At 46.2% G+C, this 27,446-nt stretch overlaps 1 protein-coding gene and 1 pseudogene across 1 annotated transcript in view; one reads left to right on the top strand and one right to left on the bottom strand.

Moving 5' to 3' along the window:
* Nucleotides 1–744: 744 nt before the first annotated feature.
* Mon1 (vacuolar fusion protein MON1 homolog) overlaps nt 745–27,446 on the bottom strand; it is a 46,064-nt gene continuing 19,362 nt past the window's right edge. The window contains exons 5-9 of the mRNA XM_068361310.1: nt 9,255–9,430; nt 8,655–8,775; nt 6,030–6,181; nt 1,206–1,335; nt 745–990 (exon numbers count right to left, since the gene is read on the bottom strand). Coding sequence (XP_068217411.1) covers nt 850–990; nt 1,206–1,335; nt 6,030–6,181; nt 8,655–8,775; nt 9,255–9,430 — 720 coding nt within the window. The 3' untranslated portion in view covers nt 745–849. The remainder of the gene's footprint in view (nt 991–1,205; nt 1,336–6,029; nt 6,182–8,654; nt 8,776–9,254; nt 9,431–27,446) is intronic.
* Nucleotides 23,591–23,709, top strand: LOC137629866 (5S ribosomal RNA; annotated as a pseudogene).

Raw genomic sequence — 27,446 nt, 5'->3', positions numbered from 1 at the left:
AAAAGATGAGCATTTAATATAAACCTTATTACCCCTGACATGTTTGTATAACGTCCAGGTAAGACAGAAGTTCCTCAATACTCTTGGTATGTTTGTATTGCGTCCACTTAGGATAGAAGTTCCATAGGGCCGGTTAAATTCTTCTGTAGGTGAAATAAATTAGCTTGAAGAAACAAACAACCCCAGAAACTAAAAACTACACACCTAATGCAGGTCCCTGTAATGACTACATCCATCTACTTTACCTTTATAACCGTTTCCTTTCTTCCATATTGGTGTCCAACCTCTTTCAACTTTTACTTTGGTGTAACACTGCAAGGTCCTCCCCACCTTCCTCTCAGATGCTGAATTGCCTCACAGGCCCTAGCACTGGGCTATATGATTAAGTTTTTAATCAATTAATTAAATGGTATAAAAGACCTGTCATTATATCTGTGGTTATAAGTCTTTCTGAAGAAATACCACCACTTCAATAATAATTCCTGATCCCTGAATTTTATTTGTTTACACTACAGTCTAAATAACAATAATTTCTTCATGTAAACATACATATCTGAATGGTAAGGGTTACTCTTGGACAGTTTAATCTATTGTACTTTATATACGTACTTCTGGTAATACGAAGCACTCGTAAAATATTTGGGATTTTATTTGTGAAGATTATTACTATATTCAATTCAATATTAAATCTAAGATTTCTATTTTCCTAATTTTTTCCAAAGCAGGAAACTAATGATATATATATTTATGATAAAATTATATTACATTTTATTACATAGAAATACCTATAAAACAGGTAAATAATTAAAAGGGTGGAATCATCAAGAGATCATAGCTTAAAATCAATATCTAAAAAGTAGGAGAATTCAGTATAAATAACTTATTTTCTTCATTCTTTATCCAACGCAGGAGTTTGTTGACAAAAACAATTGCATTGTTTTTGGTCACCAATGGTTCTAAGGCTGCATATAACTCAAACTCCTTGGTAACCTGCAATGATCAATACTTAAAATTAAAAATACTGACCTGTGAAATACACAGCATGATATGTACTAAAAATGCAATTATCTTTACGTTTTCCATTCCATAAAATTTAATATCGACCTTTTTATTTTACTTATGCTCTTCTGTCAAGACACTGTAGTATTTGCTTAGAATTAATACATTAATCAATAAACAATTGGGGAGCTTATTTTATCACTCACCCATCCGACGAGTGTCTCCGTGTCCATGACCATATAAACCATTTTAAGAGGACGGGCTGCTGAATGCACACGGTGATGAAGAAGCTGATATAGACCAAATAGTCTTTTTTGTTCTTGTTCAGTATGGTACCTTTGTAAAGACATATAAAACATTCAAGAATAGGAAACAAATCCGCATATCTGATAAGTCATATTGTAAGAGTAACCCTCAATATAGGCTGCTCTTTACAAGATGACATAACAATCAACCTATTTCTTAACCCTTTTATCCCCAGGCTATTTGGAAATTTCCAATCCTTAACCCCCAGGGGTTATTTTTTTTCAAGCACATTTTGCAGTATATTTTTTTTCAAATTGCTCTAACAGCCTTAATTTTTGTCATAGAGAGGCCAGGTTGGTCTCATTCTCTTGGAAAATGTCTGAAGTTTCTCAAAAAATTATCCAAGATATGCAAAAAAGAATTTAAATAGCAGTTTTTTGCAAGAACGTTCCGGTACGTCCATGGGGGTAAAGGGATGAGTTTTGTGAAACGTACCAGTGCGTCCTTTGGGGGTAAAAGGGTTAATGTACTTTTTATGAAAGACAAAATAATTATAACATCTTGATACTTATAACAGTACACATAAACATACATTAGCATATGCATACTGTACACACATGTATCAAAGCTCATCAACACCCAGTGGTTTAACTAGACCATCGAGTCAGAATTCTTTAGGCTATACTGTACTCGCTATAAGGAGCCAACAAATGTATGCACTTATTTGGAACTTATTCAAAATGAAGTAGAAATATAGGGGACTTTCGGACTTACTGTAGTCATGAATAAGAAAGGAGAAAAAGCAGCAACCCAAATACAGAGTAAGATATGGCTTACATTGTATAAAGTTCTGGTAACTTAAATGAAGAAAAAATTTGTGACATAAGTAAAATATTTTTTATAAAAATTATTGAAGAGTAAATTATATAACCTTTCAGAGCTATGTTCAGAGAAATTTGAAATTGTTGTTACATCACATACATATACCAAAGGCACTTCCCCCAATTTTGGGGGGTAGCCGACATCAACAAGAAACAAAACAAAAAAAGGGGGACCTCTACTCTCTACGTTCCTCCAGCCTAACCAGGGACTCAGCCGAGTTCAGCTGGTACTGCTAGGGTGCCACAGCCCAACCTCCCCCATTTCCACCACAGATGAAGCTTCATACTGCTGAGTCCCCTACTGCTGCTACCTCCGCGGTCATCTAAGGCACCGGAAGAAGCAGCAGGGCCTACCGGAACTGCGTCACAATCGCTCGCCATTCATTCCTATTTCTAGCACGCTCTCTTGCCTCTCTCACATCTATCCTCCTATCACCCAGAGCCTTCTTCACACCATCCATCCACCCAAACCTTGGCCTTCCTCTTGTACTTCTCCCATCAACTCTTGCATTCATCACCTTCTTTAGCAGACAGCCATTTTCCATTCTCTCAACATGGCCAAACCACCTCAACACATTCATATCCACTCTAGCCGCTAACTCATTTCTTACACCCGTTCTCACCCTCACCACTTCGTTCCTAACCCTATCTACTCGAGATACACCAGCCATACTCCTCAGACACTTCATCTCAAACACATTCAATTTCTGTCTCTCCATCACTTTCATTCCCCACAACTCCGATCCATACATCACAGTTGGTACAATCACTTTCTCATATAGAACTCTCTTTACATTCATGCCCAACCCTCTATTTTTTACTACTCCCTTAACTGCCCCCAACACTTTGCAACCTTCATTGACTCTCTGACGTACATCTGCTTCCACTCCACCATTTGCTGCAACAACAGACCCCAAGTACTTAAACTGATCCACCTCCTCAAGTAACTCTCCATTCAACATGACATTCAACCTTGCACCACCTTCCCTTCTCGTACATCTCATAACCTTACTCTTACCCACATTAACTCTCAACTTCCTTCTCTCACACACCCTTCCAAATTCTGTCACTATTCGGTCAAGCTTCTCTTCTGTGTCTGCTACCAATACAGTATCATCCGCAAACAACAACTGATTTACCTCCCATTCATGATCATTCTCGCCTACCAGTTTTAATCCTCGTCCAAGCACTCGAGCATTCACCTCTCTCACCACTCCATCAACATACAAGTTAAACAACCACGGCGACATCACACATCCCTGTCTCAGCCCCACTCTCACCGGAAACCAATCGCTCACTTCATTTCCTATTCTAACACATGCTTTACTACCTTTGTAGAAACTTTTCACTGCTTGCAACAACCTTCCACCAACTCCATATAACCTCATCACATTCCACATTGCTTCCCTATCAACTCTATCATATGCTTTCTCCAGATCCATAAACGCAACATACACCTCCTTACCTTTTGCTAAATATTTCTCGCATATCTGCCTAACTGTAAAAATCTGATTCATACAACCCCTACCTCTTCTAAAACCACCCTGTACTTCCAAGATTGCATTCTCTGTTTTATCCTTAATCCTATTAATCCGTACTCTACTATACACTTTTCCAACTACACTCAACAAACTAATACCTCTTAAATTACAACACTCATACACATCTCCCTTACCCTTATATAGTGGTACAATACATGCACAGACCCAATCTACTGGTACCATTGACAACACAAAACACACATTAAACAATCTCACCAACCATTCAAGTACAGTCACACCCCCTTCCTTCAACATCTCAGCTTTCACACCATCCATACCAGATGCTTTTCCTACTCTCGTTTTATCTAGTGCTCTCCTCACTTCCTCTATTGTAATCTCTCTCTCATTCTCATCTCCCATCACTGGCACCTCAACACCTGGAACAGCAATTATATCTGCCTCCCTACCATCCTCAACATTCAGCAAACTTTTTATTCCGCCCACCTTTTCCTTGCCTCCTCTCCTTTTAACAACCTTCCATTTCCATCTTTCACTGTCTCTTCAATTCTTGCGCCGGCCTTCCTTACTCTCTTCACTTCTTTCCAAAACTTCTTCTTATTCTCTTCATATGACTGACCCAGTCCCTGACCCCACCTCAGGTCAGCTGCCCTCTTTGCCTCACGTACCTTGCGCTTTACTTCCACCTTTTTCTCTCTATATTTTTCATACTTCTCTATACTATTACTCTGCAGCCATTCTTCAAAAGCCCTCTTTTTCTCTTCCACTTTTACCTTCACTCCTTCATTCCACCATTCACTGCCCTTCCTCATGCGGCCTCCAACAACCTTCTTGCCTCATACATCACTTGCAATCCCAACAAAATTTTCTTTTGCTAACTTCCACTCCTCCTCTAAATTACCAGTTTCTCTTACTCTCACCTCGTCATATGCCATTTTCAACCTTTCCTGATATTTACTTTTTACCCCTGGTTTTATTAGCTCTTCAACCCTCACTCGCTCCCTTTTACATCCACCTACTCTATTCCCCCACTCTTTTGCTACAACTAATTTTCCTTCCACCAAAAAATGATCAGACATACCGTTAGCCATACCCCTAAACACGTGCACGTCTTTCAATCTTCCAAACATTCTTTTAGTTATCAACACATAATCCATTAATGCCCTTTCTACTACTCTTCCATTTGCCACTCTTACCCATGTATACTTATTTTTATCTTTCTTTTTGAAAAAGCTAGCACTTATTACCATCTCTTGTTCAACACACATATCTACCAGTCTCTCACCACTCTCATTTTCACCTGGTACGCCATACTTCCCAATGACACCTTCTACCTCTCCAGCTCCCACTCTAGCATTTAAGTCACCCATAACAACTACATAATTCCTTCTACCCAGTCCTTCTACACACCTAGTTAATTCATTCCAGAACTCATTCCGCTCTTCTTCACTTTTCTCACTACCTGGCCCATACGCACTGACAAACGCCCAACATTCCCTACCCAACCTAACCCTTACCCACATTAACCTAGATGATATCTCCTTCCATTCCACTACTTTACCTATCATCCATTCACTCAGCAATAAAGCCACACCCTCTCTCGCTCTTCCCCTTTCAATCCCAGACATAAGAGGTAAAAATAGGATAAAAATATGTAGGAAGAGGCAGAAGGAAATTGATGAAAGGTAAAAATATAGAAAGCTATGAAGATTTAGAACAAAAAGACAAAATCAAATATGTTATAGCATGAAATGCAGGCCTCACTATAAGTGCTAATCCCTTTGAGGAAGGAGAGGAACTAATTAATTAAATAAAATACAAGGTTGCCATTAAGAGATTGTCTCAATATTAAAGATGACAGATAAATGGGGAATAATTCTAAGCTGATTATGTAAGACATAGGATATCTTGGAAGGCTGAATCATCATAAAAATTTACAAATCAGATGGGAGGGGCTTCTGTTTACTTAAGAGGAGGAAAAGATTAACTGAAATTAAAAAAAAAAATAACTGCCTATTGCTGTCACACAAAAAAGTAAATTCATAACCAAAAATATCTGGCTGAGCCTTGAAAGAGATAGTTCATTCCTTACTGCTAATATTTAGCTAGAAACTAAAATATATTCCCTAGGTTCCACAAAGATGACCGATCATTATCTATGGCACAATTTGCTATGAAGAAAACTCTGAACTAGTTAGAAATACATCAAGCACTGTTTAATTTAATCTATAGAATTTAGGATATGAATATGATTAATTGTCTCATACAGGAACAACTGATATCCATCAATCTTATCGCTTCATACTCTCTATAAAAGTATTTATAACATGCTGTTCTACATGACAAACAAGTGTATGTACAGTATATATTACAAATAAAGTATCAAAACATTCCATCTACTTACGGAGGAGTGTATTCAGGACATGTGAATTGTGCAGTTGTTTTAGACTTGTACAAAAAATGTCTTAACTCTGGGGCTCCTACTACTCTAACTGTATATGCAGATGTACGAATGGCAGTATTTATACCCTCAAGGCAATGGTGTCTTCTTAATCTCTGAAAGAAAAGTTGTTGGTACATAAGACATCCTTAATTATGCAAATTGAGCTACTGATCGCATCAATATTTTAAAATTTAATATCTGCTGTTTTATTTTCAGAAAAAAATAAAAATACAACATAGAGCAAGAAAATTTTTGCATATGACTGAAACCTAGCTAAATTGCCCGAGTAAGATCACAGATTTTTACAAGTAATTTATATTTTTCCTAGATTTACAAAGTAGACCTAAGTAGGGAGTATGTTTTCAATGCGAAGCTGGACGCACGTTAAATTGTTTAGCAAGCAGTTAGGTGACAGGTCGGAGTGAGGGTGGGGAGCTCCATCCCCTTACCTACCAAAGTCTCTTCACTTATGTCAATCTACCTTGTCCCGCACAAGAGCGGAGATTGTCTGATGAAAATCTCACTGCTACCCTGTCTATTAGCAGGGCCAAATACTTCAACCTCTGCTTGGGTGGGAGATACAATTTCCCTAAATTGTGACTCAAGTTGAGAAAGCGATCTCGATCCTGTTAGCAACTGCCTCTCTGAGGAGGCTAAGATAAATCAATTACTGTACTGATATACATCAAAAAATGCATCTAGTACAAGTGGACCCCAGCCCCGACTTACATGAATACCTGGGGAGCAGTGAACAGTCTGGAACACAGGATCTTGAACTGGTACACCACCCCGGGAGATAATGGGTACTTGGAGGTACGTATTTTTCAGATCCACTGAATGCATGAAGTCCCCTTCTCTGATGGAACAAGTACAGTTCATACAGCTTTCATCCTGAACCTGATTTGCTGTACAAATTGGTTTCGAAGTGAGTTTAATTACTGGTATTCAGTCCTCAGTGGACTTCTTCACCAGGAGAAGCCCGGAGATATATCTCGAACAACTTCAAGAGCATTCTTCCCAACATCCTTTTCACCTCTGCAACAGCAACGTTGCAGGATAGTTTGCAAATGCTATCAGTCTGCTCTTGTTAGATAAAGATCCAAAATATCAAAGTTTGTTTTGTTTCATGCAGATGTCAACTATGTGGATTGGAGCATAGATAATGGGAATCCATAAATTATCCAGAAAAACATTTGTTGGAATGTCTAAAGATAGTTTCAATTAGGGTTTGTGATAAAATGTTAAAGTTGAAGAGAAATGAAGATTGTCAATCAGGAAAACGTGCACATCAAGCTAGACTAATAAATGTTGACAGCAAAGTGGAGTTTTGTGTTCAAACAGGGAGTGAACAGTGAGAAGTTAGGAGAAAGATTGATGGACTTACATTACAGTTATCCATTTTTATGGAACAGATTTCCAGTTTCATTTAATTACATTCCTAGCTCCTCAAATAATGTATCATTTGGGGTAAATGAGATTACTATTATAACATTTGCCAGCCTAACCTATGATTCACTAGTCAAGTGATTATTTTGTCTTGAATAAAAAAAGACCATCAAATCCTACTGGAAAACTAGGGCAGCTAAGTGAAGGACACACAAAGGTACAGACAGAATCAATTAAGTAAAAAACAAAACAGATGGGACCAAGGCATGGGACAAATAAGCTTTAATGCTATGTACACCAAGCCAAGCCCCATTGTGAATAACAATCTCCTTTGAAGAATGAGCAAGGGAACATCTCGAGTTCTAACCATGGGAATCTGTGAATATGTGCTAACAGGCACATTAGACATGTATAAAGCATACACAAATATGTACCAAAAAGAGCACATAAAAGATTTAGCATATGTAGGAAATGGAAGTTGAAGAATCAGATTAACTAGAAAAAGCATAACCTCTAAAACATAGTTTTAACTGTACAAACCCTGCCAAAAGGCAAGGCCTATCCTATATGCAGGCGGCAATACATCATTCTTAGACAAGGTTTGGCCTGCCCTTGCCTAAAGAAATCAAAGTGCATATAGGTACTCATTTAAACCACAAAATTATCAAGAACAAAATTACATGGAATCAATTAATTTAGTCCATGTGAGAAACTACACGGTAAAACTTGCTATAAACAAGTTTCTATATACTAAAGCAAACACAATGAAACTAATGGTGCAGATGTACAAAACTATACTGTACTAGAATGGCTTTGAATAATGTTGGGAGGATGATTCCATGATTGAAACTTAAATGACCTGCTTAGGATATCCTTTGATAAATTCTTCAGCTTATGGATAGCATACTTTACCCAATACTGCACAATATATGTCAATATCAAGTGGACAAACAATTTGTCAGTTATGTATCAGAAGTATGTGTTTTATGCCAAAAACAAAATAATGCTTAATTTTAAATAGATGCATACACATTATCAGTTTAAAGTATTTGAATTGTAAATTTTGATGCAAAGGATATATATAAACATTTAATTACTGAGTTCTGGAGACTACTATGACTAAGTACTGTTACACCAGTACCACATAAGAGTACTAGTATAACAAGTACAAAACAAGATGATTAATGTTTTCTCACTTACATCAACAATTTTCTGCTTAGCTTCAGACAACGTGAAGAACTGCTCCTTGTCTACCGTTAACAACAATAAGCAAGCCTCACAATCATCCGCTAGATAGGAGACGTGGCCATATAGATACCCACTGTGAGGAAAATTAAGTACAAGTATTTAGTAACAAACAATATTTTGTACCAAAACATCTGGTTTATTCTAAAAACAAGAACTGACTTAACCATATATAAGATATTAACCCTTTTACCCCCAAAGGACGTACTGGTACGTTTCACAAAAGCCATCCCTTTACCCCCATGGACGTACCGGTACGTCCTTGCAAAAAAATGCTATAAAAATTTGTTTTCCATATTTTTTGATAATTTTTTGAGAAAATTCAGGCATTTTCCAAGAGAATGAGACCAACCTGACCTCTCTATGACAAAAATTAAGGCTGTTAGAGCAATTTAAAAATAATATACTGCAAAATGTGCTGGGAAAAAAATAACCCCCTGGGGCTAAAGGGTTGAAAATTTCCAAAAACCCTGGGGGTAAAAGGGTTAAGGAAGTCTTTCAGAGAGAAAAAAAGAGAAACAGATTACACGATTACACAGCAAGAGGCCCACTTACTTTGGATCAAACTTTGGTAAGCAAATAGGCATCCAGTTTTCACTTGTCTTGAGGGATTCTGTAGCATTTACAAGATTAAAAAGAAGATGCAGATCTGCTGGATGTAGCAGGAACTTTTTCATACGCACCAAGGAAATAAGCTGGTTCTGACATATGATTAATCCAAATACAAGGTTCTGTAAATTGAACATAATTTTAAGCAAATATAATATGGCACTGCACAGTTCTCAACATGGATTTTTTTTATAGCAGACATACAATATAAACATTTTGTGTAGATATTAGTATGTGACAGTAGTAACAAATAAGAATAAATAATTACTGTACTGTAAATAAAACTTGTGAAAAATGGAAAATAAGCATAGGAGGAGACGATGATGATTTTTAGAATTAGGAAAATTTAATACTAAGCCTTGGCTTAAAATGACTAATATGAAAATAATTTATTTTTTTCCTATGATACAAACCTTGACCTCTTTATTAGTGAATATACTTTCGGCAAAGCTGTGAAACTAGCCATAAGACTTTTAGCGAGGTACAACTACTCCACCGTTAATAAGCGGGAGGTAGGGAGTAGTACCAGCTACCCTACTCACACACACACACCTGTGTTCTCTTGTCACTTTTAATTGCAGGCAGGATGTGCAGGGGGATAGATGATGGTGAGACAAATTTGTGCAAAGAGCTCAAGGTTTTGTATCGTTTGAAGAAGTACAAACTACTTTAAATTAGACATTTGATCAGTTTCTAATATAAACCTTTCATTTTTTATTAGGAAAGACTTACCCTAAGGTGGGTGGAAGTCCTATCCAATTGGCTGGTTTATGACCCAGGGTATTTTGTGTTAAACTTCCATGCATGTGCACGCGTTACCAGTCTGAGCAACCTGTGTGATTGTGTGATACTAGTAATGTGACTTGTCTAGGTAAGAATTCTCAAATTTCTCGGACTTTGAGAGATTGATGACAGGTCTCCAGCCTCCAGATGTCTTCTCTACAAGAAAGACTTGAATGTAGAAGCCGGGGAAAATGTCTAGGACCTCCTGGAGAGCACCCTTTTCCAACATGGTCTGGATTTCGGCCCTGAGGGCATTTTCCTTCACGGACCCCTTCGTAAAGGAACTAGATGGAATGGGATGTTGAATTAAGGGAGGGAGAGATGCCATGGACAGGATATAACAGCCTGAACATATCATTTAGACTGTCCAAGCCTAGGCCCTGTATACCAATCGCCTCTGCCACCAGCATTGCAGGCATCCTCCCACCGGTGGACAAGTAAGGGGACTGCCCTTCCTAGCGGGATTGACCACATCCACTATCTCTTCCTCCTTTATTATCCTTACTGTCCTTGCTCTGGTCTCTTGTAGGAAAGGGTTTCTTCATGGATGTCTTGAGAGCACCTGCAAGTTCTGGGCTGGGGGGGGGGGGGGAGCTGCTGCGTAGGACTTCGTCATCATCGCCCTATGGAGGAAAGACCTGGCTGGTCCAATGGTCTATCGCTCTCTTGATGTCTTCGACATTGAATAGTGAAGGACCTTTCATCGGTGAGGTTCGTAGTCTCGTCATTTCCATTTTAGGTACCTGTCTAAGGAGTCTTTCGATCACAGCATCCCAACACTTGAGAACCAAGTTAGCGGACAATTTTTACCACTTGATGGGCCAGGAACTCGATGGTCCTAGTACAAGAGAGTAGAAAGGTGTACAAAGACTCTCTAGACTTTTTTGGGGACCAGTCCTCTGTCTTGAACATGTTCCCCATAGACCCTAACTATAAATCAAGCCACGAAGTAGCCTATAAATATGACAAATTCGGAGATAATTTGTATTTTTCCTAACCATACAAACCTTACCTATTTACATAGGGTTTACTTTCGGCGTAGCTGAAATTGACGAGCCATTAGATTCTAACGAGGGTTTACTACCCCCGCGCTAGTTAGCAGGGGTAGGGGAGGGGTAGCTTGCTACCCCTCCCCCCTCACACACCAGTGAAATGTCTCACTCCACTTAGAAGTAGAACTTGACTTGGGGGACAGGGCTGGCGGGCAAATATGTGTAAACAGCTAAGGTTTGTATGGTTAGGAAAAATACAAATTATCTCCGAATTTGTCATTTGTTCCGTAACCGAAATACAAACCACGCTATTTACATTGGGTGACTAACCCCTTAGGAAGGGTGGAAAGTCCCCTGCCATACTGGCTTTGGCTTACCCGAGGACTCAGAATCCGAGTGAGCCGCACTCAAGAAAAGGAGTCCCTGCACCTCACAAGTTCCTTGCTCTGCAAGGAACGTGTGGCCTACATAAGCTTGTGTGTGAAGGAAGAAAGTGTGACTCGTCCTAGGCAGTTGACCTTGAGTTCTTAGACGGAACTCTGGGTTAATACGTTCCCAATACCACCTCGTCAGGGTATGGGGGACGCGACAGTATTATCTCAATACTCGGAACACAAGGAAGCATGGTTTACCTGCAGAGGTTTGAGGTCAGCTATGCAGAGACCAGGATGCTGCTTTCCCCAGGAGAGGGGAGGATGAAGAAAGTAGTAAGGGCCAGACATACTTCTTCCGTTCATGCAGTCTAAAACCTGGTAACAATGCCCTCAACCTTCTGCTACCTGTCCACAAAGGAGCCTGAGGTTAGACCAGCTGTTGTGTAGCCACAACAGGGCGATAGAAAACGTATCGAGACTCCTGTGGGTCACGTCCTGCAGGAAGTGGGCTGCGAAGGTTGCTAGACGCTTCCAGACTCCAGCTTGTAGCACCTGCGTCACAGAGTAGTCCCTCTTGAAGGCCAGGGACGTTGCGATGTATCCGACATCGTGGGTTGTAGGGCGACGTGACGGGGGAGGGTCTGGATTCAGGTCGAGATGAATGCCCTTGAATCCGGGCTGAAAAGGCATACTTGGTGACCCTCCCCTGAGTCCTTCCTGTGCTCCCAAACCGGGCTTGCACGTGAGGACGAACTGCAGCTTTTCTTAAAGATAACCCCTCCGGTTCCTTACTGGCAAGTAGGAGAAGGTCTGGGTTATCTGTTACAGAACGGAGACTCGAAATCTTGAAGGAGTCGAACCGAAGGTCCGGGACTCCAAAATTCTGAGTCTAGAAACCAACTCAGGAACGAACCTGAATGTTACCTCCCCCTATCCTCTTGAAAGGGCGGAGTCGTACGAGAGACCATGAAGATTGCTTACACATTTGGCTGAGGCCAGAGCGAGCAGGAGCACCGTCTTCCAAGACGGGCGACGATTAGAGGCCTGACGTAATGGTTCGCAAGATCTCTTAAGGGTCTTAAGAGCCCGAACCATGTTCCATGGAGGAGGTCTCACTCCGACTGGGGGCAGGTACGTTCGTAGCTTCGCATGAGCGAAGGAAGATCCAGCGGGGAGGAAAAGTCTATTCCTTTCAGCCTGAAGGCCAGGGTAAGGCTGAGCAATAGGCTTCACTGCCGAGAGGGGAAAACGAGTTTCCTCCCGCCGAATAACAATAACTCTGTTATTGCTGGAGTAGAGGCATCAAGGGGAGAGGTACCTCTCTCACGACACCAACCACAGAAGACTCTCCACTTCGCCTGGTAGACCCCTGCGAATGACTATCGCAGGTGACGCGACCTCCGCTCTGCGACTATGGAGGGGTGCCTCTTTGTGAGGTGTCGTCGTATAGTCTCCAGGCGTGAAGCAGAAGCGATGCTACGGCTTGTGATAGATGTTGCAGTGTGGTTGTTTGAGTAGCCTGTGTCGTGGAAGAAGCTCTCCCGGGAGTTCCGCCAGGGGATGCAGAAGGTCTGGAAACTGTTCTGCGTAAAGTCGCAGCGGAGCTCTTAGGGTCATCGATAGGTTGACCGACAATCTGGTCTCGTTGAGACCCCTTCTCAACAGACAAAAATGGTGGGAAGACGTAGGCGTCGATGCTGTCCCACCGTCACAGGAAGGCATCTTGCCAAAGAGTCTTGGGGTCTGAGACTGGGGGGTAGTACAGCGGCAGCTTGAAGTTCCAGGCTGTCGTGATCAAGTCCCCCAGGCCAGGACTTTGCTGGTTACTAGAGGCCAAAGACCCCCAGGTACTCTCTATCTGTGAGTCTCTGCTCAGATTGTTGGAGAGAACATTCCTCTGCCCGGAATGAGCAAGCCGATAGTGGTATTGAGTGGACTTCGGTTCATCTCGGTATCTCTACTGCAAGATGCGAAAGTATGAAAATGTACCTCCCTGCTAGTTGGAATACGCCAGTACATGGAGTTGTCGCGCACGGAGCGACTCGGCAGGATCTGTTGGATCTGTTGAAGGGCCAGACTACGGCCTCTAAGCCTAGCTGAATGATGTGGAGGTACCCTTCAGGTCCTGACCATAGGCCTGAACCAGAACATGCCCCCCCCCCTTTTCTTTGACGAGTCGGAGAACAGCATCAAATGCGGGGGAAGGACGAGAAGATCCACTCCCATGCAAGAGGTTTCTGTAGGTCAACCCCCATTGCAGGTCTAATCGTTCCGCTGGTCCCATAGGGGCCAGAAAGTCCGGTTAATCGTTGCTTTGATTCCACCGGAACTTGGGCCGCCTAACAGGGAACTTATCCTGATGCGACCGTTCGGGTCAAGGAGGAAAGGAGACCTAGGAAACGTACCAAGATAGGGCTGAAAGCTCTCCTTGTCTGAGGAAAGGTTCTGCGACTCTCCTCAGCCTTGCCACAGTCAACTGATGGGAAGGCTTGGAGAAAGAGTCAATATCATGGCTAGATATCCCAGATGTTGAGGTAGAAGCAGAGAAGGCTCCTTGCGAATTACCATGATCCCTAGATCTTGGTGAAGTCCCGGAAGCTTGTCTCGGTGTCGAAAAAGGTCGATTCCGAGACTACCGGAGTTAGCCAGACCTCCAGGAAGCGAAGGAGGCGGAAGCCTGCTCCTGAGTGGCCATGAGGATAGCAGGGAGAGTTCTCTGGTGAAAACCTGCGATGCTGCGGCGGGATCGCAATACAGCATCTTGAACTGGTACATCTGTAGTCTAGGCTGAATTCCAAGTGCTTCCTGGAAGACGGATGGAATGGGACCTGGAAGTACCTGTCCTTCTGATCCAGGGCATATGGAGTCTTGTGGTCTCGCTACCAGTCTGATCGATTCTGCTGTTCCACGCTGAACGAAGTTTGTTCGACAAACTTGATCAGAGCTGAGTGGTCGATGACGGAACTCCCGTCTCAGATGCTTTCCTTACAAGAAAGGATCGACTGAAGCAGCCGGGGGGGAAGCCGTCGACGACCCTATGGAGGGCATTCTTCTAGAGCATGGCTCCTTCTGCCCGAAGGGCAAACCCCTTGCCGATCCCATGGCATAGAAGCTCAGCGACACTGGATTCGCTGTCAGTGGAGGAGAGATGTCAAGAGCGAGGCGCGATATCCTTGGCTGATCACGGAGATCGTGCAGGAATCGGCACCGGGAAGCTGTTATCTGGAAGAGTAACCTTAGGCATCTCCCCTGCGGGAGACCTGCAGGGGGGGTTGCAAATCCTGGAGTTTGCGAACTCAGCCGCTCCCTCTAGGATTATTGCCTCCCCGGGAGGACTTCCCGTCCTACCTGTCCCTGACAGGAGGGGACTGCTATTGTAACCCTTGTCTTAGCTGCCGGAGCCGGTTCCGATAACCTAGGCTGACGAGGCTGTATGATGAGGCGTCGGAGGCTTGCAGGGTCTGGAAGTAAGCGCCTTTTGGAGGAGTGAATCGAGATTCGACTTCCTCCGCACACCAGCTGTCCATTTCTCTGTCCTTGGGCTCAAACAAGCTCTTCCCAAGGATGGAAGAGTGTCTGAGTTTGTCGACATCCACGGATGGGACTTCCGAGAGGAAGCCCTTGGTCACTGCGTCTAGATGCTTCAACATCGAGTTTGCCCGCAAGTTCGAAACTTGGCGACGGAACGCAAAGGTGCTTGAGCCCGAGAGAAGGAAAGTTCCCATGATCTTCCTGGAGCTTCCTTGTACAAATCCTCGGGTCGCAATCGGAGAGGGAAAGGCCTGGTAAGCCCCTTCCACGAAATGGTGAAGAGGAAGGGCTAGACCAGTCACCCCCTGCCCGGCGGAGAATTTCTCGAAAGAAAACTCCCTGGCAAGCCCCTTCCACGGAATGGTGGGGAGGAAGGGCTTAACCAGGTTCTGAAAAGAATGAGAAGAATGTTGCTCAGACCTCCCTGAAGATTCTTCCTGCTCTTGCTCGTGCCATGCTCTGCGTTTACGGGGTGAAGATCGTGTTCTGGAAGTACGCGCTCCAGAAGACTCGCCAGGTTGCCCATGTTGCGAAACCCCGACGGGAATCGCGGTCGAAATCGCCCTGGCGCTCACGCGATGGTAAATTGATGGTTTGCGTGTGGGCGAATGTGGGTACGCCCGTGCGCGGGCACGCAGGCACGTGGGCGCGAGAGTGCGCAGTCGAAAGTGCGCGAGGGAGCGCAGGTGTGGGCGAGCGCGGTTGGAAGGGCGAGCACTGGCGGTCGGAATCCAATGGTGCGAAGGAGAGCGACGGCGCGTTGGCGAGCGATGGCTCACTGGTGGGAACCGCGCTGGCGCTCACGCGATGGAAAACCGTTGGTTTGCGCGCGGGTGAACATGGGTGCGCATGTGCGCAGGTGCGCGGGCGTGCGGCCGAGAGGGCGAGCACAGGCGGCCGGGAGACCGATGGAGCGTAGGCGGGCGATGGCGCGTAGGCGGGCGATGGCGCACTGACAAGCGATGGCACGTCTTGGCGAGCGATGGCCCGTAGGCGAGTAAAGGCACGTTGGCAAACGATGGCGCGTTGGCAAGCGGTGGCGCGTTGGCAAGCGATGGCGCGTTAAAAAACGCTTGCGCACAGGCGAAGAATCACGCGGGCGCATAGGAGATCGCTGATGCGTAAGAGACTAGAAAAGATCGTCGGCGAGGAGGCGAAGGAAATCTTCTTGCCTGTGCCCAGATCTGGTAGATCGTGGGCGTGAGGGTGAACGTTGGCGCGCATCGCGCTAATCAGGAGGTGCATCAGGAAGGGGAGCGCCGATGCGCGCTGGCAAGCAGGCGATCGTGGGCGTTCAGGAAACCGTTGGCGCCCATGGCGCGTAGCAGGAAAGGGCGCGCAGATGTGCGCTGGCAAGCTGAAGAGAGCTGGCGCACAGAAGGTCAGAAGCACAGGTGAGCGCTGGCGTGCAGGAAGAAGATCTACGGCGAGACTCAACTACCGGAGATCGTGGTCCACAGCAGGCGAGCGCCAGAGCGCTACTGCGCAGGAGAGACCGTAGGGCTCAGATGCCCCCCGAAGGGGACTGAGCCTTTAGCAACAACAGCAGAAGAGTCCTCCGAAGAGGAGTCTCTATGAGTGTCCTCCCTCGCGAACGAGAGAGGAACACTTCATAGAAGAGACGGGTCAGCAAGTGACCTAAAAAGAGCAATCCTCCGAAGAGGGGCTCCTGCAGTTGCTCAGCCCCTTGAGCGTAGCTGCAGGTGCGACCGCTCAGCACCAAGAGCATAGTCGCACGAATTCCATGGTCCGAGCTTCTAACCGCTCAGCCCCTTGAGCAAGGTTACAAAAACGGTCGCTCAGCACCAAGAGCATAACCGCCGGAGGACCAGGAACAAAAATAAGGTAAGAGGAGTTCCCCCCGAAGGGAAAAACTCAAGCCTGGACAGGGAACCTTCCCTCGGAAGGGAAGAGACCCACCCAAGGAGGCGAGGAGGCCCAAGGAGGCGAGGAGGCCCAAGGAGGCGAGGAGGCCCAAGGAGGCGAGGAGGCCCAAGGAGGCGAGCCTCCTCAGAGTTCTAAGATGAACTGGAGAGCTGTCAGTCATCACGGGAGCACTTCCAGGTGAAGGAAACACGCCCCTGACGAAGTTCTATAGGGGAGGCAGCACAGCAGACTCCCCAGGCCCCAACAAGACAGCTCGCTTCGTTGTCACATTATACAAACGAAAACTAGATCATTAACTGTGAAAAAATAAAAAGTAATTAGTTAACATTCATTCCCACGAGAAGACTCCGAAGAGGAATCCCGAGGGAAAAGAACACAAGAATTACACAACAGGCACGTGCCCTCAACTCAACTTACACTCACGGAAGGAGAGCTGTAACACACACAGAATTATAACAATTATAATCATGTAATTCAAATATGAATGTTCACTAAAGAAAGAACGAAAACCCCCGAAAGGAAGCGTTCTACAAAAAGCTGAAAAGTTAACAAATACAATTAGATTCATAAAACTAATTGAGATAAAATGTACGGCGTAGCAACCCCACCCGACACGGGAAGGAAGCTACCCATGACGTAGTAAAGGTAAAACGTAGTAAAGGGTGAACGACCTCAAGAGAGAGAGACCGTAGTCAAACTCGATCGCGACCCATGAAATTACATCGTGATGGCCTAACTGGCGCGGGCTCCACGGAGATATCATACACTATACACACAAGCACGAACTCTGAAAAGGAAACTTACTGATTTCTATACTCAAATATATACATAAACATAAAAATATGTTTACATATATATAAAGTATAAGAAAAGTAAGTGATTAAGTAAAGACAAAACCTAAAATGGCTGCCAAGCGAGGACGAAGACAGACACGTCTGTACATCGTCCCAGCCAAAATTGAAGTGAGACATTTCACCGGTGTGTGAGGGGGGAGGGATAGCAAGCTACCCCTCCCCTACCCCTGCTAACTAGCGCGGGGGTAGTAAACCCTCGTTAAAATCTAATGGCTCGTCAATTTCAGCTACACCGAAAGTAAACCCTGTATAAATAGCGTGGTTTGTATTTCGGTTACGGAACAAGCATACTTTTACTTTGCGACCCTCTCCATCTTTCCATGCTAAGGGCGTCGCTCGAGTACCTTCTCTGCTGGACGAAAACCAGAGGAAGGAGTTTCACCGACTCGCTGGATTGTAAGGAATGGGAACCTCGGGCAATCTGTGCAAAAGGATTTTTTTCTGGGCCCCTTCAAACCCTCTCGAACAGGAAAAGGCTGCGCTGGTTTTGGCGGGAGTCTGAGTGCCATAGTGAAGGTCCAAGACTGATACATCCCAGGACTTGCCAAAATGCGTGATGTGTCTTCTTCTCCTCTGTCGATGAGATCTTAGTGCTTGCTGCTATCGGGTGTGTGTCATCATGTCCAGAATCTTGTTCGAGGTTTTCCAACCACGAGCTCGCACCCACATAAGCTTGAGGTGGGTCGTTGTGGTTGTCATAGTATCTTGCAGAGTCCCTCGACGTCGAAGGGAGCTCCTTGTCAGCCATCATTGTCGTGGATCGTGATGTGCTTGGCACTCATTCTTGAACCGGTACCGCCATCCTTAATGTCCAGTTCTTGGGCACCATCTTCGAGTCCTTCCTTTCCCTTGGCTGAGGAAGGAATTCGGCGAGTAAGGAAGATTTCTTAAAGCCCTCCTTTGCTCTGTAAGGGCTTGAAGCAGAAATGGGAGGTAAGATGTTAGAGTACCAGTCTGCTTCTACCGGGGAGAGCAGGCTGGACAGTTCGAGCTGTTTCAACCTGAAGGTCTTCATCAATAAGATCCCTCTTGGAGATCTCGAGACCCTGCTGGTCCGGGGGTGAAACGTGTCGCCCAGGGGAGAAATTGGTTGCTTTTGTCGACTCCTCTTCTTTGCCAGAATTATTGGAGTTAGCTCCAACTTTGAAAAGTCCTGCTGCAGCTTTCCATTTTCTGTGGGATTACATACCTTGGATCAGATAGTAAGTAAGATTGATTGATTTAAAGTTTTCAGGCATCCTGACATCTAAGGTCATTAACGCCGGTAACATTTAATTTATGTATACAAAAATAAAAAATAAAATAAAATAAAAAATAAAATAAATTAAAAAATGAAAGAATATTCAATTAAAATCATAAAAGTTGAATGTCATAAAAGTCAAATAGTTTTCAGAAGACCTGCTTCTGAAATAAATCTAAAAATGCCACTTGCATAGTAGGACAAATCATTTCCAAAAATCTTGGCAAGGATGAACCTGCCACCCTCACCTCGAGCCTCAAACAGATATCTATTCCTTAAGTTGTTATAATTGGGGCATTCGGTCAACAAATGCCTCACTGTTAGAGGTACTAAACAGTCATAGTTTTCAGAAGACCTGCTTCTGAAATAAATCTAAAAATGCCACTTGCATAATAGGACACATCATTTCCAAAAATCTTGGCAAGGATGAACCTGCCACCCTCACCTCGAGCCTCAAACAGATATCTATTCCTTAAGTTGTTATAATTGGGGCATTTGGTCAACAAATGCCTCACTGTTAGAGGTACTAAACAGTCATCACAATATGGTTAGTGTTGGCCCTTCAGCAGAAACTCGTGTGTCAACCGAGTGTGACCAATACGGAGACGACAAAGAGACGTCTCCCATTTTCGGGGCATCATATTATACCTCCAAGGAGATATGACATTTGTTACTTTCGCATTTTATTCCCATCTAGGCTATCCCATTGCTGTTGCCATTTATTGCAAACCAATTTCTTGATGTCAGGTAAGAAATCATTACAGGGAATGGGATAACTTCTTGGCAGCAACTCGGATGCAGCCTTCTTAGCCAGTGAATCTGCCTTCTCATTCCCAGACACACCTACATGTGCTGGAACCCAACAAAATCGAACTGTTATACCTCTCCGTCCAATAATAAAAAGCCATTGTTCCGTAACCGAAATACAAACCACGCTATTTACATTGGGTTTACCTTTTAGCGTAGCTGAAATGGCGAGCCATTAGAATTTAACGAGGGTGTATTACCCCTGCGCTAGTTAGCGGGGCCGGGGGGGGGGGGTAGGGGAGTGGTAGCTAGCTACCCCTCCCCTCCCTCACACACCGGTGAAGCTCACTTTCACTTTTGGCTCGGACTGGGACAGACGTTTCTGTCTTTGTCCCCACTTGGCAGCCATTGTTTGTTTTGTCTTTACTTAATCACTTACTTTTCTTTTACTCATTATATAGTAAACATTTTTACATGTTTGTATATATATTTGAGTATAGAAATCAGTAAGTTTCCTTTTCAGAGATTTGTGCTTGTGTGTGTAGTGTACGATATCTCCGTGGAGCCCTCGGCAGTTTAGGCCACTACGGTGTAATTTTATGGGTCGCGATCGAGTTTGACTTCGGTCTTTCTCTCTCTCTCTCTTGAGGTCGTTCACCCTTTTACTACGTTACTACGCCTTTTGTAGCTTCCTTCCCGTGTGGGGGGGGGGGGGGGGTTGCTACGCCGTTCGTTTTGTCTCAATTAGTTTATGAGTCTAATTGTATTTGTTAATTTTTCAGCTTTGTAGAAAGATTCCTTTCGGGGTTTTCGTTCTTTCTTTAGTGTTCATTCTTTTTTTAATTACATAATTACATAGTTTCATAATTATAATTGTTATAATTCTGTTTTGGTTACAGCTCTCCTTCCGTGAGTGTAAGTGGTTGTGAGGGCACGTGCCTGTTGTGTAATTCTTGTTTTCCTTTCCCTCGGGATTCCTCTTCGGAGCCTTCCCGGGGGAATGAATGTGTACTAATGATTTTTGTTTTATTTTTTTACAGTTACCGATCTAGTTCGTTTCTGTAATATGGCAACGGTGTGAGCTGTCTTGTTGAGGCCTGGGGATTTGGCTGTTGCTGCCTCCCCTTTGGATTTTCGTCAGGGGCGTGTCTCCTTCTACTGGAAGTACTCCCGTGACGATTGACAGCTCTCCAGTTCATTTTAGAACTCTCAGTAGGCTCGCCTCCTTGGGTGGGTAACTTTCCTTCAAAGGGAAGTTTTTCCTGTCCAGGGTTGAGTTTTTCCCCTTTTGGGGGGTTCTTATCTTGCCTTTTTTTTTTTCGTGCGACTATGCTCTTTGTGCTGAGCGGTCGCACCTGCAGTTTCGCTCAAGGGGCTGGGCAAATGCAGGAGCCCCTCTTCAAAGGATTGCTCCTTTTAGGTCACTGGCTGACCAGTCTCTTCTACGAAGTGTTTCTCTTTCGTTCGCGTGAGAGTACACTCATAGAGACTCCTCTTCGGAGGTTTCTTCTGCTGTTGTTGCTGTTGGCCTCCTTCGCCGTAAGGCTCACCGTCCGCCTCGTCGTAAGGGCCTCCCATCTCCCTATAAGGGTGCTAAGAGGCGCCTTTTTGAATCTCCGTATGCAGCCTACAACTCCTTCTTCTTGACTTCCGCCCCTGGTGCAGATGGACAGCAGTCTGACCTCGTCTTCCGACGGGCAACGGTCTTCCCGACGGACAACGGTCTTCCCGACGGACAACGGTCTTCCGACGGACATCAGTCTCCCGGCGGACAGACAACGGTCTTCCGACGGACATCAGTCTCCCGACGGACAACGATCCCTTCGGGGCAAAGGGTTGCCTCCCACGGGGGTTCTTCCCTTGTGTTCCGTCGCGCGGACGGACGGTGTTCCGTCGCGCGGGCGGACGGTGTTCCGTCGCGCGGGCCGACGGTGTTCCGTCGCGCGGGCCGACGGTGTTCCGTCGCGCGGGCCGACGGTGTTCCGTGGCGCGGGCCGACGGTGTTCCGTGGCGCGGGCCGACGGTGTTCCGTGGCGCGGGCCGACGGTGTTCCATGGCGCGAACCGACGGTGTTCCGTGGCGCGAACCTACGGTGTTTCTTCGCACGAAAGTCGGCTTAATTCTTGCAGTATCCTTAGCTCGCCTATGGGTTATCGCTCGCCGACCACCAGCTCTCGCCCTTCCTACCACGCTTGCCCTCCTTCTGCGCTCCCTCGCTCATCTTCGTTTGCATTCCTGCGTGCCCGCGCATGGGCGCTTCCACGTTCACCCACGCGCAAACCATTGATTACCATCGCGCGAGCGCCAAGGCGATTGCGACCGCGATTCCCATTGGGGTTTCGCAGCATGGCCAGCCTGGCGAGTCTTCTGGAGCGTATTTCCAGAACACGGCCTCACTCCGTAAACGCAGAGTATGGCACATGCAAGAATAGGAAGAATCTTCAGGGAGGTCTGAGCAACATTCTTCTTTCCAGAACCTGGGTTAGCCCTTCCCCGTCATTCCCTGGAAGGGTTTTTGGCGGGGGGCTTTCCGTTCGAGATTTCTCCATCGGCCAAGGGGTGACTGGTTTACCCCTTCCTCTTCATCTCGTGAAAGGGGCTTACCAGGTCCTTTCCCTCCTCGGTTGCGACCCGAGGTTTTGTTCAAGGAAGCTACAGGAAGGTCATGGGTACTTTCCTCCTCTCGGGCTCAAGCACCTTGGCGTTTCGTCGTCAAGTATCGAACTTGCGGGCAAGCTCGATGTTGGACCATCTGGACGCAATGACCGAGGGCTTCCTTTCGGGTGTCTCATCCGTGGATGTCGACAACGTCAGACACCCTTCCATCCTTGAGAAGAGTTTGTTTGTGCCCAAGGACAGAGACATAGAGAGCGGCTGTGTGGAGGAAGTTGACTTCCGTTTTCACTCCTCCAAGGCGCTTTCTTCCAGACCCTGCATGGCCCCAGCGCCTCTTTCTTTCAGCTACGTCGGCCTAAGTTATCAGACCGGCTACGACAACTGAGACAAGGTGTCCAATTGCAGTTCCCTCCTGTCAGGAACAGGAGGCACCGGAGGCTCTCCCTGGGGGGCATAGTCCTAGAGGGAGCGGCAGAGTTCACGAACTCTAGGATTGGCACCCGCCCCTTGCAGGTTTCACGCTGGGAGGATGCCTAAGGTTACTCATCCGGATGACAGCTTCCCGATGCCCATTCCTGCACGATCTCTGTGATCAGCCAAGGATATCCCGCCTGCCATCTCTGTCTGCGAATTCAGTGTATCTGAACCTCTATGCCATAGGGTCGGCAAGAGTTTGCCCGTTTGAGCAGAATGATCCCTGCCTTAGGAGAAAGTCCTCCATAGGATCGTCGACGGCTTTACCCCCGGCTTCTTCAGTCGATCCTTTCTTGTAAGGAAGTATCTGAGACAGGAGTTCCGTAGTCGACCTCTCGGCCCTGATCAAGTTTGTCGAACAAACTTCGTCCAACGTGGAACAGCAGAATCGATCAGACTGGTAACGAGGCGACAGGCTCCTTTGGCCCTGGATCGGAAGGACGGGTACTTTCAGTTTCCATTCCATCCATCTTCCAGGAAGCTCGTGGAATTTAGCCTAGACTACAGGTATTCCTGCTTAAGATGCAGTGTGGCGATCCCGCCGTGGCATCGCAGGTTTTTTTCCCCAGAGAACTCTCCCTGCTTTCCTCATGGCCGCTCAGGTGTAGGCTTCCGCCTCCTTCGCTTTTTGGAGGTCTGGTCAACTCCGGTAGGCTCGGGTTCGACCTTCTTCTGCGCCGGGACAAGCTTCCGGATGCTTACCATGAGTGAGAGTTCATGGTATTTTGCTAGGAGCCTTCTCTTCTTCTGCCTCAACATCTGGAGTATCTAGCCATGATATTGAGTCAACGGCCTTACCACGTTGGAAACCCCGCTTCTCGTCCGTCCAGCGAGGTTAAGCAACGTCGGGTCTGGTCGGTACTTGGATGGGTGACCGCCTGGGGACGCCAGTTTCTGTTGCCACCTCCTCCGAGCCTTCCTTTCAGTTGACTGTGGCAAGGCTGAGGAGAGTCGCAGTACCTGTTCTCAGTCAAGCAGAGCTTTCAGCCCTACCTTGGAACGTTTCCTAGTTCTCTTTTCCTCATTGACCCGTCTAAAGTTCCGAACGGTCGCCTCAGGATAAGTTCCCTGTGGGGCGGCCCAAGTTCCGGGGGTTTCAAAGCAATGATTAACCGGACTTTCTGGCCCCTATGGGACCAGCGGAACGATTAGACCTGCAATGGGTGTTGACCTGTGGACCCTCTTGATGGTAGTGGATATTCTCGTCCTTTCCCCACATTTTTTATGCTGTTCTCGGACTCGTCAAAGAAAAGGGGGGGAGGGGGGATGTTCTGGTCCAGGCCTATGGTCAGGACCTGAAGGATACCTCTCCATCATTCAGGCAGGCTTAGGGGCCGTAGTCTGGCCCCTCTACAGATCCTACAGCTCCTGCCGAGTCGCTCCGTGCGCGTCGACTTCATGGTTCTGGCGTGTTCTAACCAGCAGGGGACACATTTTCACACCTTCGCATATTGCAGTAGATACTGAGATGATTTGAGATACTCTCAATACCACCATCGGCTCTCTCATTCTGGGCAGAGGAATGTTCTCTCCGACTATCCGAGCAGAGCCTCGTAGAGAGAGTGTACCTGGGGGTCTTTGGACTTGAGTAACCAGCAAGTCCTGGTCTGGGGGACCTGATCGCGACAGCTTGGAACCTCAAGCTTCCGCTGTTCTTCCCCCCAGTCTCAGACCCCGAGACTCTGGCAAGATGCCTGCGTCTTCCCTCCTTTGTTGTCTGTTGAGAATGGGTCTCAACAAGACCAGGTTGTCTGTCAACCTTTCAATGGCCCTGAGAGCTCCACTGGGACTATGCGCAGAACGGTTTCCGGACCCTTTGCTTCCCCTGATGGAACTCCCGTGAGAGCTTCTCCCACGGCACAGGCTACTCAAACAACCACACTGCAACATCTTTCACGAGCCGGGGCGTCGCTTCGGCTTCATGCCTGGAGACACTACACCTCCTCCTCAAGAAGAGACAACCCGCTACAGTCGCGGGACGGAGGTCGCGTCATCTGCGATAGTCATCCGCAGGGGTCTTCCAGGTGAAGTGGAGAGTCTTCGGTGGTTGGTGTCGTGGGAGATATACCTCTTCCCTTGAGGCCTCTTCTCCAGCAATAACAATCTTATTGCCTTTCGGCGGGAGGAAACTCCTTTCCGCTCTCGGCAATGAAGCCTGTCGCTCAGCCTTTCCCTGACCTTCAGGCTTATAGGAATAAACTTTTTCCTTCCCGCTGGACCTTTCCTCGCTCATGCGAAGCTGCGAACGTCCCTGCCCTAGTCGGAGTGAGACCTCCAACTTGGAGCATGGCTCGGACTTTTTAGTCCCTTAATAGATCTTCTCAAGACCCTTTACGTCAGGCCTCTGATCGTATTCCGTCTTGGGGCTCCTGCTCACTCTGGCCGCGGCCAGTGTGTAAGCAATATTCCTGGTCTCGCACGACTCCGCCCTTTCTAAGGAATGGGGGAAGGCAACATTCAGGTTCGCTCCTGAGTTGTTGGCTAGACTCAGAATCTTGGGGTCCCGGCCCTTCGGTCCAATTCCTGCAAGATTTCGAGTCACCATTCTGTATCGGATGTCCCAAAACCTTCTCCTTCTTGCCAGTAAAGGAATCGAGAGGTTAGCTTTGGGAACAGCTGCAGTTTGTCCTCAGTTGCAGCCGGTTTGGGAGCACAAGAAGGACACGGGGGAGAGTCACCAGTATACCTCTTCAGCTCGGCCTCAAGGACATTCATCTCGACCTGACTCCAGACCCTCCCCCGTCACGTCGCCCTACAGCACGATGTCGGATACATCGCAACGTCCCTCGCCTTCGAGTAATACTACTCTGTGACGCAGGTGCTACAAGCTGGAGTCTGGAAGCGTCTAATGACCTTCGCAGCCCGCTTCCTGCAGGGCGTGACCCACAGGAGTTTCGATACGTTTTCTATCGCTCTGTGGTGGCTACACAACAGCTGGTCTAACCTCAGGCTCCTTTTTGGACAGGTAGCAGAAGGTTGAGGGCATTGTTATCAGGTTTTAGTCTGCATGAACGAAAGAAGTATGTCTGGCCCTTATTTCTTTCATCATCATCCCCTCTACTGGGGAGCAGCATCCTGGTCTCTGCATAGCTGACCTCGAACCTCTGCAGGTAAACCATGCTTCCTTGTGTTCCGAGTATTGAGTCAATACTGTCGCGTCCCCCATACCCTGATGAGGTGGTATTGGGAATGTCCTAACCCTGAGTTCCTTCTGGAACTCCAGGTCAACTGCCTAGGACGGGTCACACTTCTTCCTTCACACACAAGCTTATGTAGGCCACACGGTTCCTTGCGGAGCAAGGAACTTGTGAGGTGCAGGGACTCCTTTTCTCGAATGCGACTCACTCGGATTCTGAGTCCCCGGGTAAAGCCAAAGCCAGAATGGCTGGGGACTTTCCACCCTACATAAGGGGTAAGTCACCCAATGTAAATAGCGTGGTTTGTATTTCGGTTACGGAACAAATGACAAATTCGAAGATAATTTGTATTTTTCCTAATCATACAAACCTTAGCTATTTACACATATTTGCCCGCCAGCCCTGTCCCCCAAGACAAGTCCTACCTCTAAGTGAAAGTGAGCTTCACCAGTGTGTGAGGGGGGGAGGGGTAGCTAGCTACCACTCCCCTACCCCCCGCCCCCCCGCTAACTAGCGCGGGGGTAATACACCCTCGTTAAATTCTAATGGCTCGCCATTTCAGCTACGCTAAAAGGTAAACCCAATGTAAATAGCTAAGGTTTGTATGGTTAGGAAAAATACAAATTATCTTCGAATTTGTCATTTCTAAAATCTTTAAAACTAGAGGGTTATTAGAATTAAAAACTTCTATAGCTTGAAGGACACTCCTTGCATCACTTAAAATTGTAAAATTACCCTCCTTCTCCAACGCTATTTTCTCAATAGCGGTTAATATGCCATACAGTTCGGCAGTAATTATGGAAGCGGCCAGAGGAAGTGCACCTCTACAATTAAAACCATTACTATGTACTCCAAATCCAACGCCAGCATCAGATTTGGAGCCATCAGTATAGATAAAAGTTGATCCTCTATGTTCTTTAACATGTTCATTAAAAAGAGACCTGGCTTCTACGTCTGACATATTCTTCTTATCTCCTGCAGTTGAGCTGGAACTGAACTCCTCCGTCTCGGATCAGATGGAGGAAAAGTGACGTTCGAGGCGCTCGATGCCTCCAGTGGGATCCGTGGGGTGCTCATCAAAGCTGCACCTACCGGATCTTTACTCGAAGGAACTTGAGAAGTACCTGCAACTGCTTGTTGAACTGCCCTGACTGATTCCTGAAACCAGGGCATGCTCTTGCTGGAAGAAAGAGCAGTCATCGGAGTTTCCTGAGGAAGCTCGCATACCGGGGTTTGTCTGCAAGGAGTTCGTGCTGTTCTGTTTTCCTTCCCAGGGGAAGTGTGTTTGCGCTTACCTAACTGAAACCGCTCCGACAAGCTGTTGTGTTCTGTCCTAGAGGTATGACCCGGCATTTGTGGGTGCGCAACTGCTGACGAAGAAGTTCTCTGCGAGTGCACTCTCTTGTCCTGACAAACAGCATGCTGTTGCACAGTCGCAAGCTGAAGCATGGCTGCCAGCTGGAAGACTGCTGTCTCATCAACGAAGCTTCAGCAGGCTGTTGT

Source organism: Palaemon carinicauda, chromosome 37 (assembly GCF_036898095.1).
Source record: "Palaemon carinicauda isolate YSFRI2023 chromosome 37, ASM3689809v2, whole genome shotgun sequence".
NCBI lineage: Eukaryota > Metazoa > Arthropoda > Malacostraca > Decapoda > Palaemonidae > Palaemon > Palaemon carinicauda.
The sequence above is the reverse complement of the archived record's forward strand: the minus strand, read 5'-3'. Positions and strand labels throughout refer to the sequence as shown.